We start from the raw sequence: 13,230 nt of genomic DNA, 5'->3' as shown, positions 1-13,230 counted from the left end.
CAAAAAAGATGCATGTTTTATAATATTTTTTAATATTTCCAAAAACAATATTGTAACGACATTTTCACCTCTGTAAAGGTCATATGGTAGGGACTCGTGCCTAAATGTAGGTCTCCACTTCAAATGCACAGTAAATTATCCTTGTAGTTGTAACACATTTGATTGAAATCATTCCAGGCATGGCATAATGGCTGCAGACAGACAAGCAGACAAATGGAGCCACAGACAGATGGGGCAAACAACATTGATATAATTTGTATCAAACCTGTTCATCCGTCATGTCAATTCCAGTTACTTTGCCTGTGCTTCCTACTAATTTGCTAAGAACAAAGCAATCTCTTCCTGAACCACTTCCGAGGTCCAACACATTGCAGGTAGACAAGCAATCAGGAATAACTAACCCACAGCCATAGTACCTACAGAAACAAAATATGTAATACCATAATTAATTCTACATAAGGTATACCGGTAAATCATCATCAACACAAGTAACCCAGCAGCTGACAGCGCTCTGCTGTGGTATGTACGAAATAACTGCAATGTAGAGAATAACTATGCTATGTGATATACTACATTTAGTTTTAAATATTTAATAACCTGTAAAACAAATATAAAAGCTATCATAAGAGTAGTGTTTGAGAAACACATTTTTTGACCAAAAAAGGCATCAATTGAATATATCATATTTTGATCATCCCTATGAACCTAAAATGACAAAAATTGTCATAAAACTACAAATGTGCATTTTGAAGGAATAGTCCACCCAAATTTAATCAGCTGTATACAGGTTTATACCGTTTATGTTATTAAAGCATTTATCATTACTTTATGCACAGAAACAGCAATTTATTGAGGTTATCCACGAAAATAAATATCAAAATAAGGCAATATGGAGACCTTTTAGACACAAAACAACTAATTCACTTCTGGGTTCATTACCCACAAGATAATTCGGAAGAACCAGATATGAACTGAAAATGCTCACGTGTTTCATTATATATTGCAGTTAGGCCAGGAAGAAAAAATAAATTGTTCATTGGAATCGCAGCTTCTACTTTGGCATATTTGGATTTTTTTTTTGATCGCGGCAAATTCTTACTTTCGCATTACAAATATTTTTAGTACTGCCGCTGGTGGCGCCCTACACTTTGTCGGGTTTTCGCGGGCACGGGATTTTGAATGAGACTTCCGACGTGTTTGGACTTTAATAGTTGACCGCCAACACGTTGTTGTGACGTCTGAATTGGCGAATCACGGCGCAAAGTGGGTCGATTAGGCCCGAAATTTCCTAGTTTGTAAAGGTTCCCTAGTACATGTCACATCATGGCACATCATGAGTATTAATTTGATCGCCATTATTCGACGTGATGGCCAACAGTTAGTTCCAAAGACGCTATTCAGTGTTTGTCCTGATATTACGTACGTTCGGCGATTTGTTCAACAAGATCGTGACAGCAGATTGACGGTGCATCCGATTGAATGCAAATTGCATCGAAAGTATAAAATTTACGGCAATGACAAACACATGGTTGCGTGATGTTAAAGTATCATTTGAAGCTTGCTGTTTCTATTGTGGAGTCAAGACAGCCTTCTGAATGATGAATACGGTATATAACTTCACTCTGATCAAGGTACAGTGTTGTTAGAACATTGTGTAAAATGTGTAGAGACAGTGGTAAGAGGCCAAAAGATAGGGCCAAAGTAAAATGAAAAAACTCAGATGCTAGGTCCCACCAGAACAATATTAAAGGACAATACTGAATTGTTGGATTTCAGTGATTTGCTACATTTCAGTTTTATTCTGAGAGAATGTTGAAATACTCAGAATATGTTTGTGCAAACACTATGTTATTGTTGGGAAATATAGTATTGAATTCAGTTACCAGTATCAGCAGGGCTCGAATACTTTTTTTCAACCACCTGTCCACTGGACAAGTCAAATAAAAAGTACCTGTCCCAGTGAGAAAAGTACCTGTCCAAATGGCATAATTTATTCTAAGAAACTATACTGTTTCAATTCAATTCAACAAACTCATGTCCAAAATGGCATAATTTATTCTAAGAAACTATACTAGTTTCAATTCAATTCAACAAACTCATGCCTGTATCATATGCAAACTGGCGTAACAGCGGTGTCGAGATAGCCCTGAGAATCTCCCAATCTAAGAGATTTGAGACGTGACCTTAGATAAATCAATATGGCTGCCTCCTGTAAACAGTGATTAGATATTATCGAATTTTCTTTTACTTTTTTTCTGACAGGTAAATATCCAAATAATGATTTTCAAAATTGTAAAAGGTATATACTGTAACAGCGTTTCCGTTTACGCAAAATCCTGCGTATTTTATGCAAAATAGTCTGAAATACGCAAAAAAAATCATGACTGCATAAACTAACGCATTGAGAAATGCCGCCCCTTGACACGGACATACTTGACTCGCACTACATTGCCTCAACGTGGTTCAATGCAGGACAAAAATAGAACATATGCACCTGCTTGCAAGTGACATTTATCATGATGCAACATTTTAGACTTTAGCAGACAGCAACTCTTTATGAAACCTTGTATTTCATCATCACAAAGCATCGTGTCAATCAGTTCTGTATAGACAATGACACTACAGATGCAAAAAATTCGAGAATCCATCGAGTCTACGTTGTTGGTAACACAATACAGTTAATCATGGTCATTAGGTCGCATGTTATTTGGAAAGTGTTTACGGGTGACGATTTACACTCTGTAGGGTTGCATCTTGACAGGTCCCGCTGGACTTTGATCAGTATCTGCTTTTTGTTGGCCCTTTGAAAACACTATTTCATTGTCAGACAGTATTTTCTTTGAAACTTTGAACATGAAGTCATTAGGCTGCTCAACGATCATATACGAGACATGCATCACGGCATTGCAAGCGTTCAGCTACTATACCTTGAAGCCCCCCACGTTATTGTTTTTTGTTAATAGAGCATGCGCATTAAAGGAAACCCCCAAGTTCGACAGAAAAGACTGCCCAACTCACTTCAGATACCGATTCCCACCGACACCGTACGAGTTGTTGATACATTTTACGCAAATAAGAACCAAGTTGCGTAAAATCGTACGCAAGTTTTGAAATTGTAATGGAAACGCTGTTATATAAATTTAAACTTATGATATTTGCTGTAGTCAATAGGTTGAAATACTGGTTGCAGGCTGAAAAAACCTACCTGTCCACTTGGACAAGTACTTTTCAAAACTACCTGTCCCAGGCCAAATTTCACTTGTCCGGGACAGGCAGACAGGTAATATTTCGAGCCCTGATCAGTGTTTCTTGTCTGAGATATTCTGGTAAAAAGGAAACAATTATCTTGCCTTGTCTGCATCTGTGATTCCGGATGAAACTCCCTTGTATAGCGTTCACCTCACTCATCGCGTCCACTCACGCGCGCGTTTCACATGAAGCAGAATACAAAAATCACCAAATCACAGACTTGAACCAAGTCTGGACATAACTGTATCAAGAGCAATATCAAAATTGTCAATCCATAAAGATGTAGAATCTGGTGGCCTGTAAAGGAAACCAATTAGTACAGGGTGACTATTTTCATTAAGTTGTCTTTATGTCATCCCTTAATATCTTTCACAGCTGATATATCTTGTTGTGATCAACATTTGTAGCAAATCTCATCAAATTGTGTGCAGTTGTTGTCAATATACATGTATTTTTTTCTAAAATCATTAATTTGGCAATGAGCAAAGAAGTAGCAGCGCCACACCCACCTAACCTACTCGTTTTAGTCAGTCAAAATAGGGTTAGACCCACCACAAATTGCAACAGAATTTTTTTCTTCGGAATGCATTTCAGAGAGGTACCCAGAACAACATATTAAAAGTTTACTCGAATCCACCTTGGGAAATATGCCTAATTTGCATAAATCAAATATGGCGGCCAACCATCCAACAAAATAACATAATTTGCTATATATCACATGTTAAACAAGCTATTTCAGTGATTTCAAAGTCTGACACTAGTAATTTGACCCAGGGAATTATGTGGAGGTATAATGTTCCTTATAGGTACTTTATTAATTTGCATAATTCCAATATGGCGGCCAACATTCCCACAAAAGACATTTTCGGTCATATACCACGAATTAAACAAACTATTTCAGTGATTTTAAAGTAAAAGTATATTTCTTTGGCATGACAAACAATTTTCGAGATGCTATGATTTGCATAGGTAATTTGTTAATTTGCATAAATCCAATATGGTGGCCAACATTCCTACAAAGGACATTGTCGGTCATACACCACGCATTAAACAAGCTATTTCTTTGATTTTAAAGTTTTAATATTTTTCTTGGGTATGAAGAAACACTTTTAGTGGCTCAATTTTTACAAAGGCCCTTTGATAATTTGCATAAATTAAATATGGCTGCCATATTAATGCCCCATGGCTTAATAGCTTCTAATATAAATAACGGTTTTGGTATAGTTTTTAGCACTAGGAAACTATCAAGAAGAAACTGTTAAGTCCTTGGACATTCATTTTTAAAAGTTTTGATTTTTCTGTATAATGTTAATGAATGTTGGTCTTCTGAATGATATATTCTCTTTTTAATATAACATTGAATTCATCTGTGTGTGGCATTTTCGTAATTTGTAAGGGTGTTTAACACTCTACAGTGTCAAAGCATGTAATCTGTAATGTTTACTGTTAAAAAGGGGTGTTCAAAATCTTTAGTTTTTATTTAGAGTGAACTCCCTTCTTATGGATGGGTGCATTTTTATAAAATCCCTTAGATGATAGGCAAGAAGTCATCACACATACCAGCAAAATACAATAAACACAACAAAGCTAAAAAACAGAAAAAATGATATGACCGAAATAAAAAGTGTCGTAATACACACAAATTGAAACTTAGCACTATTGCAAACAATGTCAGATTCATAAAAACTTTCTGGACACACAAACTCAAAAAATCTGAAAACTGCATGCTTTAGCAAAGACTTACAATTAATCCAAACACAGAATCCAACTATTACACAATACAAAGAAGTACATCTTGAGTCATTTTTCCAAGTGTCATTTTTTCCAGATGTACATGTTTGTATCGTGTAACAGTTGGATTCTGTTGGGCTAATGAGTTGTTTGAATTAATTTTAAGTCTTTGCTAAGCATGCAATTTTCAATTTTTGTGAGTTTGTGTGTTGATCAAGTTTTTAAGAGTCTGACATTGTTTGCTTCAGCGCTAAGTTTTAATTTGTCTGTATTGTGGCATGTGTTATTTTTGGTCACATTATTTTATTTTTTGCGTTGTTATAATCTTTGTTGTGTTCATTGTATTTTTGCTGTCATATGTGATGACTTCTTGCCTATTGTCTAGGGGGATGTACCAAAGATGCACTCGTCCATAAGGAAGGGGTTCAGTCTAAATTAGAAACTAAAGATTTTGTCCACGACTTTTTTAAAACAGTAAACATTAAAGATTACATGTTTTAACACTGCAGAGTATAAAGCACCTATAAAAATCACAAATAATGCCGTACACAGATGAATCCAAGTTATATTCAGAAAGAGATTATTATTAGATGACTAACAATTATTTACGGTTGTCATATTTAGAAAAATCACAAATAATTAAAATTGCATGACTTTCTTACAACTCAATAGTAAACGCACATCAACATATATACGTATTTTAATCCGTTCGGAAGTCATATATGTAAGTCTACCAAATTTGCTTTAACATTCTTTTCAAAATACAATATATTTATGGGGTATTTTAACGAATTCAGGTATCACAGACACCTATTAAAATAAACTTTTATTCGTAAATGGATCGTTATTGTATGTAAATTTATTGTATATTTTCTACATTTTAAAAATAAATGTTCAAGGACTTAATGTGGAGCTGCACATTGCCAACACAGTTTTTTTCGAAGGAATATTTCTCATCTAAGATGACAAGGAAACCCTTACAAACTATTTTGCGAAATGTAATATTTCACTTGAAACAAGAGTATGTCCTTATTCAAAAATGGCATGGGCTGAACGACTGAAACTCAAAAAAGTGCTTAAATCATGGTTAGCAAAATAAAAATGCCTCTAATTCAAAATGTAAGAATTTTATTGCAAAACAAAATAGTTGTTTTGTTATATAGCATTTAAAAACATAAAGTGAAAATTTCAGAAATATGACCCAGCCAGAACAGAGTTATATTCTTTGGAAATCTTGAAATTCGTATAAAAGGGAAGCAGGAATTCGGGTGATTTGTGTACATTTGCATACGTTAACCCTTCTACATCATGCAACTTATGACTGCTTGCCAAGCTAAAAGGTGAACCTAACCAATTTTTAATCTTGGGTTAACAAATTAATCAAAATTGGAAGAATATTTGCAAAATACATACAGTGCGGTGGGTGCAGTGCCCTCTTGACAGTTCTTTCTTGATATTCCTATTCCTAAAAACTCTACCATAACCTTATTTATTTTAGAAGCTATTTGGGCATTAATTTGGAACCATATTTAATTTCTTAAAATCATCAAAGTGTCTTTTAAAAACATTGAACCACAAAAGGTGTTTCTTCATGCTCAAGAAATATAATTAAACTTCAAAATGGCTGAAATAGATTGTTCAATACATTTTATGACAGAAAATTTCTTTTGTATTGGATTTATGCAAATTAACGAAGTGCCAACGCAAATCATTGCACCTCAAACATCATTTGACCATGCCAAAGAAATATACTTTTAACTTTGAAGTCATAGAAACAGCTTGTTTAACCCTTTGACTGCTGTAATTTTTTACACAAAATTTTAATGCGATATTTTTACCAATTTCTGTGAACATTTCTGTACGTTTTTTCATAATTTTGGACCAAATGGATATCATTTCTCAGCAACTACAGATTTTAATCAAAATTTTGGCAAAAAGCAAAAAAATTGATTGTGGTACATTTATAAAGTTGACAAAAATAGACTTTGGCGCCCAAAGGGTTAATACATGGTATATGAAAGAAAATGTCTTTTATAGGTACATGTATGTTGGCAACCCTATTGGAGTTATACAAATTAACGAAGTACCTAAGCAAATCATTGCATCTCGAAAATTGTTTGTCTATGCCAAAGATATACACTTTTAACTTCGAAATCACAGAAATGGCTTGTTTACCCTTTGACTGCTGCAATTTTTACACCAAAATTTAATGCAATATTTTACCAATTTCTGTGAACTTTTCTGTACGTTTTTTTCATAATTTTGGACCAAATGGATATCATTTTTCAGCAGCTACATATTTTTATCAAAATTTTGGCAAAAAGCAGAAAAATTGACTGTGGTACATTTTATAAAGTTGACAAAAATAGACTTTGGCGCCAAAACGTTAATACGTGGTATATAACAGAAAATGTCCTTTGTAGGTATGTTGGCCACCATATTGGAATTATGCAAATTAGCAAATTACCTATGCAAATCATAGCATCTCGAAAATCGTTTGTCATGCCTAAGAAATATACTTTTAACTTTAAAATCACTTAAATAGCTTGTTTGGTACGTGGTATATAACCGAAAATGTCTTTTTTTACAAAGGCCCTTTGATAATTTGCATAAATTAAATATGGCTGCCATATTAATACCCCATGGCTTAATAGCTTCTGATATAAATAACGGTTTTGGTATAGTTTTAGCACTAGGAAACTATCAAGAAGAAACTGTTAAGTCCTTGGACATTCATTTTTAAAAGTTTTGATTTTTCTGTATAATGTTAATGAATGTTAGTCTTCTGAATGATATATTCTCTTTTTAAATATAACATTGACTTCATCTATGTGTGGCATTTTCGTAATTTGTAAGGGTGTTTAACACTCTACAGTGTCAAAGCATGTAATCTGTAATGTTTACTGTTAAAAAGGGGTGTTCAAAATCTTTAGTTTTTAATTTAGACTGAACACCCTTCTTATGGATGGGTGCATCTTTATAAAATCCCTTAGATGATAGGCAAGAAGTCATCACACATACCAGCAAAATACAATAAACACAACAAAGCTAAAAAACAGAAAAAATGATATGACCGAAATAAAAAGTGTCGTAATACACACAAATTGAAACTTAGCACTATTGCAAACAATGTCAGATTCATAAAAACTTTCTGGACACACAAACTCAAAAAATCTGAAAACTGCATGCTTTAGCAAAGACTTACAATTAATCCAAACACAGAATCCAACTATTACACAATACAAAGAAGTACATCTTGAGTCATTTTTCCAAGTGTCATTTTTCCAGATGTACATGTTTGTATCGTGTAACAGTTGGATTCTGTTGGGCTAATGAGTTGTTTGAATTAATTTTAAGTCTTTGCTAAGCATGCAATTTTCAATTTTTGTGAGTTTGTGTGTTGATCAAGTTTTTAAGAGTCTGACATTGTTTGCATCAGCGCTAAGTTTTAATTTGTCTGTATTGTGGCATGTGTTATTTTTGGTCACATTATTTTATTTTTTGCGTTGTTATTATCTTTGTTGTGTTTATTGTATTTTTGCTGTTATATGTGATGACTTCTTGCCTATCATCTAGGGGGATGTACCAAAGATGCACTCGTCCATAAGGAAGGGGTTCAGTCTAAATTAGAAACTAAAGATTTTGTCCACGACTTTTTTAAAACAGTAAACATTAAAGATTACATGTTTTAACACTGCAGAGTATAAAGCACCTATAAAAATCACAAATAATGCCGTACACAGATGAATCCAAGTTATATTCAGAAAGAGATTATTATTAGATGACTAACATTATTTACGGTTGTCATATTTAGAAAAATCACAAATAATTAAAATTGCATGACTTTCTTACAACTCAATAGTAAACGCACATCAACATATTATACGTATTTTAATCCGTTCGGAAGTCATATATGTGAGTCTACCAAATTTGCTTTAACATTCTTTTCAAATACAATATATTTATGGGGTATTTTAACGAATTCAGGTATCACAGACACCTATTAAAATAAACTTTTATTCGTAAATGGATCGTTATTGTATGTAAATTTATTGTATATTTTCTACATTTTAAAAATAAATGTTCAAGGACTTAATGTGGAGCTGCACATTGCCAACACAGTTTTTTCGAAGGAATATTTCTCATCTAAGATGACAAGGAAACCCTTACAAACTATTTTGCGAAATGTAATATTTCACTTGAAACAAGAGTATGTCCTTATTCAAAAATGGCATGGGCTGAACGACTGAAACTCAAAAAAGTGCTTAAATCATGGTTAGCAAAATAAAAATGCCTCTAATTCAAAATGTAAGAATTTTATTGCAAAACAAATAGTTGTTTTCTTATATAGCATTTAAAAACATAACGTGAAAATTTCAGAAAATATGACCCAGCCAGAACAGAGTTATATTCTTTGGAAATCTTGAAATTCGTATAAAAGGGAAGCAGGAATTCGGGTGATTTGTGTACATTTGCATACGTTAACCCTTCTACATCATGCAACTTATGACTGCTTGCCAAGCTAAAAGGTGAACCTAACCAATTTTTAATCTTGGGTTAACAAATTAATCAAAATTGGAAGAATATTTGCAAAATACATACAGTGCGGTGGGTGCAGTGCCCTCTTGACAGTTCTTTCTTGATATTCCTATTCCTAAAAACTCTACCATAACCTTATTTATTTTAGAAGCTATTTGGGCATTAATTTGGAACCATATTTAATTTCTTAAAATCATCAAAGTGTCTTTTAAAAACATTGAACCACAAAAGGTGTTTCTTCATGCTCAAGAAATATAATTAAACTTCAAAATGGCTGAAATAGATTGTTCAATACATTTTATGACAGAAAATTCTTTTGTATTGGATTTATGCAAATTAACGAAGTGCCAACGCAAATCATTGCACCTCAAACATCATTTGACCATGCCAAAGAAATATACTTTTAACTTTGAAGTCATAGAAACAGCTTGTTAAACCCTTTGACTGCTGTAATTTTTTACACCAAAATTTTAATGCGATATTTTACCAATTTCTGTGAACATTTCTGTACGTTTTTTCATAATTTTGGACCAAATGGATATCATTTTTCAGCAGCTACAGATTTTAATCAAAATTTTGGCAAAAAGCAAAAAAATTGATTGTGGTACAATTTATAAAGTTGACAAAAATAGACTTTGGCGCCCAAAGGGTTAATACATGGTATATGAAAGAAAATGTCTTTTATAGGTACATGTATGTTGGCAACCCTATTGGAGTTATACAAATTACGAAGTACCTAAGCAAATCATTGCATCTCGAAAATTGTTTGTCTATGCCAAAGATATACACTTTTAACTTCGAAATCACAGAAATGGCTTGTTTACCCTTTGACTGCTGCAATTTTTACACCAAAATTTTAATGCAATATTTTACCAATTTCTGTGAACTTTTCTGTACGGTTTTTTTCATAATTTTGGACCAAATGGATATCATTTTTTCAGCAGCTACATATTTTTATCAAATTTTGGCAAAAAGCAGAAAAATTGACTGTGGTACATTTTATAAAGTTGACAAAAATAGACTTTGGCGCCAAAAGCGTTAATACGTGGTATATAACAGAAAATGTCCTTTGTAGGTATGTTGGCCACCATATTGGAATTATGCAAATTAGCAAATTACCTATGCAAATCGTAGCATCTCGAAAATCGTTTTGTCCATGCCTAAGAAATATACTTTTAACTTTAAAATCACTTAAATAGCTTGTTTGGTACGTGGTATATAACCGAAAATGTCTTTTTTTACAAAGGCCCTTTGATAATTTGCATAAATTAATATGGCGGCCATATTAATACCCCATGGCTTAATAGCTTCTGATATAAATAACGGTTTTGGTATAGTTTTTTAGCACTAGGAAACTATCAAGAAGAAACTGTTAAGTCCTTGGACATTCATTTTTAAAAAGTTTTGATTTTTCTGTATAATGTTAATGAATGTTGGTCTTCTGAATGATATATTCTCTTTTTAAATATAACATTGAATTCATCTGTGTGTGGCATTTTCGTAATTTGTAAGGGTGTTTAACACTCTACAGTGTCAAAGCATGTTATCTGTAATGTTTACTGTTAAAAAAGGGGTGTTCAAAATCTTTAGTTTTTAATTTAGAGTGAACTCCCTTCTTATGGATGGGTGCATTTTTATAAAATCCCTTAGATGATAGGCAAGAAGTCATCACACATACCAGCAAAATACAATAAACACAACAAAGCTAAAAAATAGAAAAAATGATATGACCGAAATAAAAGTGTCGTAATACACACAAATTGAAACTTAGCACTATTGCAAACAATGTCAGATTCATAAAAACTTTCTGGACACACAAACTCAAAAAATCTGAAAACTGCATGCTTTAGCAAAGACTTACAATTAATCCAAACACAGAATCCAACTATTACACAATACAAAGAAGTACATGTTGAGTCATTTTTCCAAGTGTCATTTTTTCCAGATGTACATGTTTGTATCGTGTAACAGTTGGATTCTGTTGGCTAATGAGTTGTTTGAATTAATTTTAAGTCTTTGCTAAGCATGCAATTTTCAATTTTGTGAGTTTGTGTGTTGATCAAGTTTTTAAGAGTCTGACATTGTTTTGCATCAGCGCTAAGTTTTAATTTGTCTGTATTGTGGCATGTGTTATTTTCGGTCACATTATTTTATTTTTTGCGTTGTTATAATCTTTGTTGTGTTTCATTGTATTTTTGCTGTCATATGTGATGACTTCTTGCCTATCATCTAGGGGGATGTACCAAAGATGCACTCGTCCATAAGGAAGGGGTTCAGTCTAAATTAGAAACTAAAGATTTTGTCCACGACTTTTTTAAAACAGTAAACATTAAAGATTACATGTTTTAACACTGCAGAGTATAAAGCACCTATAAAAATCACAATAATGCCGTACACAGATGAATCCAAGTTATATTCAGAAAGAGATTATTATTAGATGACTAACAATTATTTACGGTTGTCATATTTAGAAAAATCACAAATAATTAAAATTGCATGACTTTCTTACAACTCAATAGTAAACGCACATCAACATATTATACGTATTTTAATCCGTTCGGAAGTCATATATGTGAGTCTACCAAATTTGCTTTAACATTCTTTTCAAAATACAATATATTTATGGGGTATTTTAACGAATTCAGGTATCACAGACACCTATTAAAATAAACTTTTATTCGTAAATGGATCGTTATTGTATGTAAATTTATTGTATATTTTCTACATTTTTAAAAATAAATGTTCAAGGACTTAATGTGGAGCTGCACATTGCCAACACAGTTTTTTCGAAGGAATATTTCTCATCTAAGATGACAAGGAAACCCTTACAAACTATTTTGCGAAATGTAATATTTCACTTGAAACAAGAGTATGTCCTTATTCAAAATGGCATGGGCTGAACGACTGAAACTCAAAAAGTGCTTAAATCATGGTTAGCAAAATAAAAATGCCTCTAATTCAAAATGTAGAATTTTATTGCAAAACAAAATAGTTGTTTTCTTATATAGCATTAAAAACATAACGTGAAAATTTCAGAAAATATGACCCAGCCAGAACAGAGTTATATTCTTTGGAAATCTTGAAATTCGTATAAAAGGGAAGCAGGAATTCGGGTGATTTGTGTACATTTGCATACGTTAACCCTTCTACATCATGCAACTTATGACTGCTTGCCAAGCTAAAAGGTGAACCTAACCAATTTTTAATCTTGGGTTAACAAATTAATCAAAATTGGAAGAATATTTGCAAAATACATACAGTGCGGTGGGTGCAGTGCCCTCTTGACAGTTCTTTCTTGATATTCCTATTCCTAAAAACTCTACCATAACCTTATTTATTTAGAAGCTATTTGGGCATTAATTTGGACCATATTTAATTTCTTAAAATCATCAAAGTGTCTTTTAAAAACATTGAACCACAAAAGGTGTTTCTTCATGCTCAAGAAATATAATTAAACTTCAAAATGGCTGAAATAGATTGTTCAATACATTTTATGACAGAAAATTTCTTTTGTATTGGATTTATGCAAATTAACGAAGTGCCAACGCAAATCATTGCACCTCAAACATCATTTGACCATGCCAAAGAAATATACTTTTAACTTTGAAGTCATAGAAACAGCTTGTTTAACCCTATGACTGCTGTAATTTTTTACACCAAAATTTTAATGCGATATTTTACCAATTTCTGTGAACATTTCTGTACGTTTTT

General features: G+C 32.7%; 2 protein-coding genes across 4 annotated transcripts in view; both read right to left on the bottom strand.

Annotated features, from left to right (window-relative positions):
• Window positions 1-13,230, bottom strand: part of LOC139132056 (VWFA and cache domain-containing protein 1-like) — a 236,752-nt gene that overhangs the window by 118,374 nt on the left and 105,148 nt on the right. The window lies entirely within an intron of this gene.
• The window catches only part of LOC139132078 (arsenite methyltransferase-like), a 47,706-nt gene that overhangs the window by 26,929 nt on the left and 7,547 nt on the right, over window positions 1-13,230 (bottom strand). For all 3 annotated transcript variants that reach the window (XM_070698477.1, XM_070698484.1, XM_070698472.1), the window contains exon 3: window positions 266-416. In XM_070698477.1, the coding sequence (XP_070554578.1) occupies window positions 266-416 (151 nt within the window). The remainder of the gene's footprint in view (window positions 1-265; window positions 417-13,230) is intronic.

This window comes from Ptychodera flava, chromosome 1, assembly GCF_041260155.1.
Source record: "Ptychodera flava strain L36383 chromosome 1, AS_Pfla_20210202, whole genome shotgun sequence".
Lineage (NCBI taxonomy): Eukaryota > Metazoa > Hemichordata > Enteropneusta > Ptychoderidae > Ptychodera > Ptychodera flava.
The sequence above is the reverse complement of the archived record's forward strand: the minus strand, read 5'-3'. Positions and strand labels throughout refer to the sequence as shown.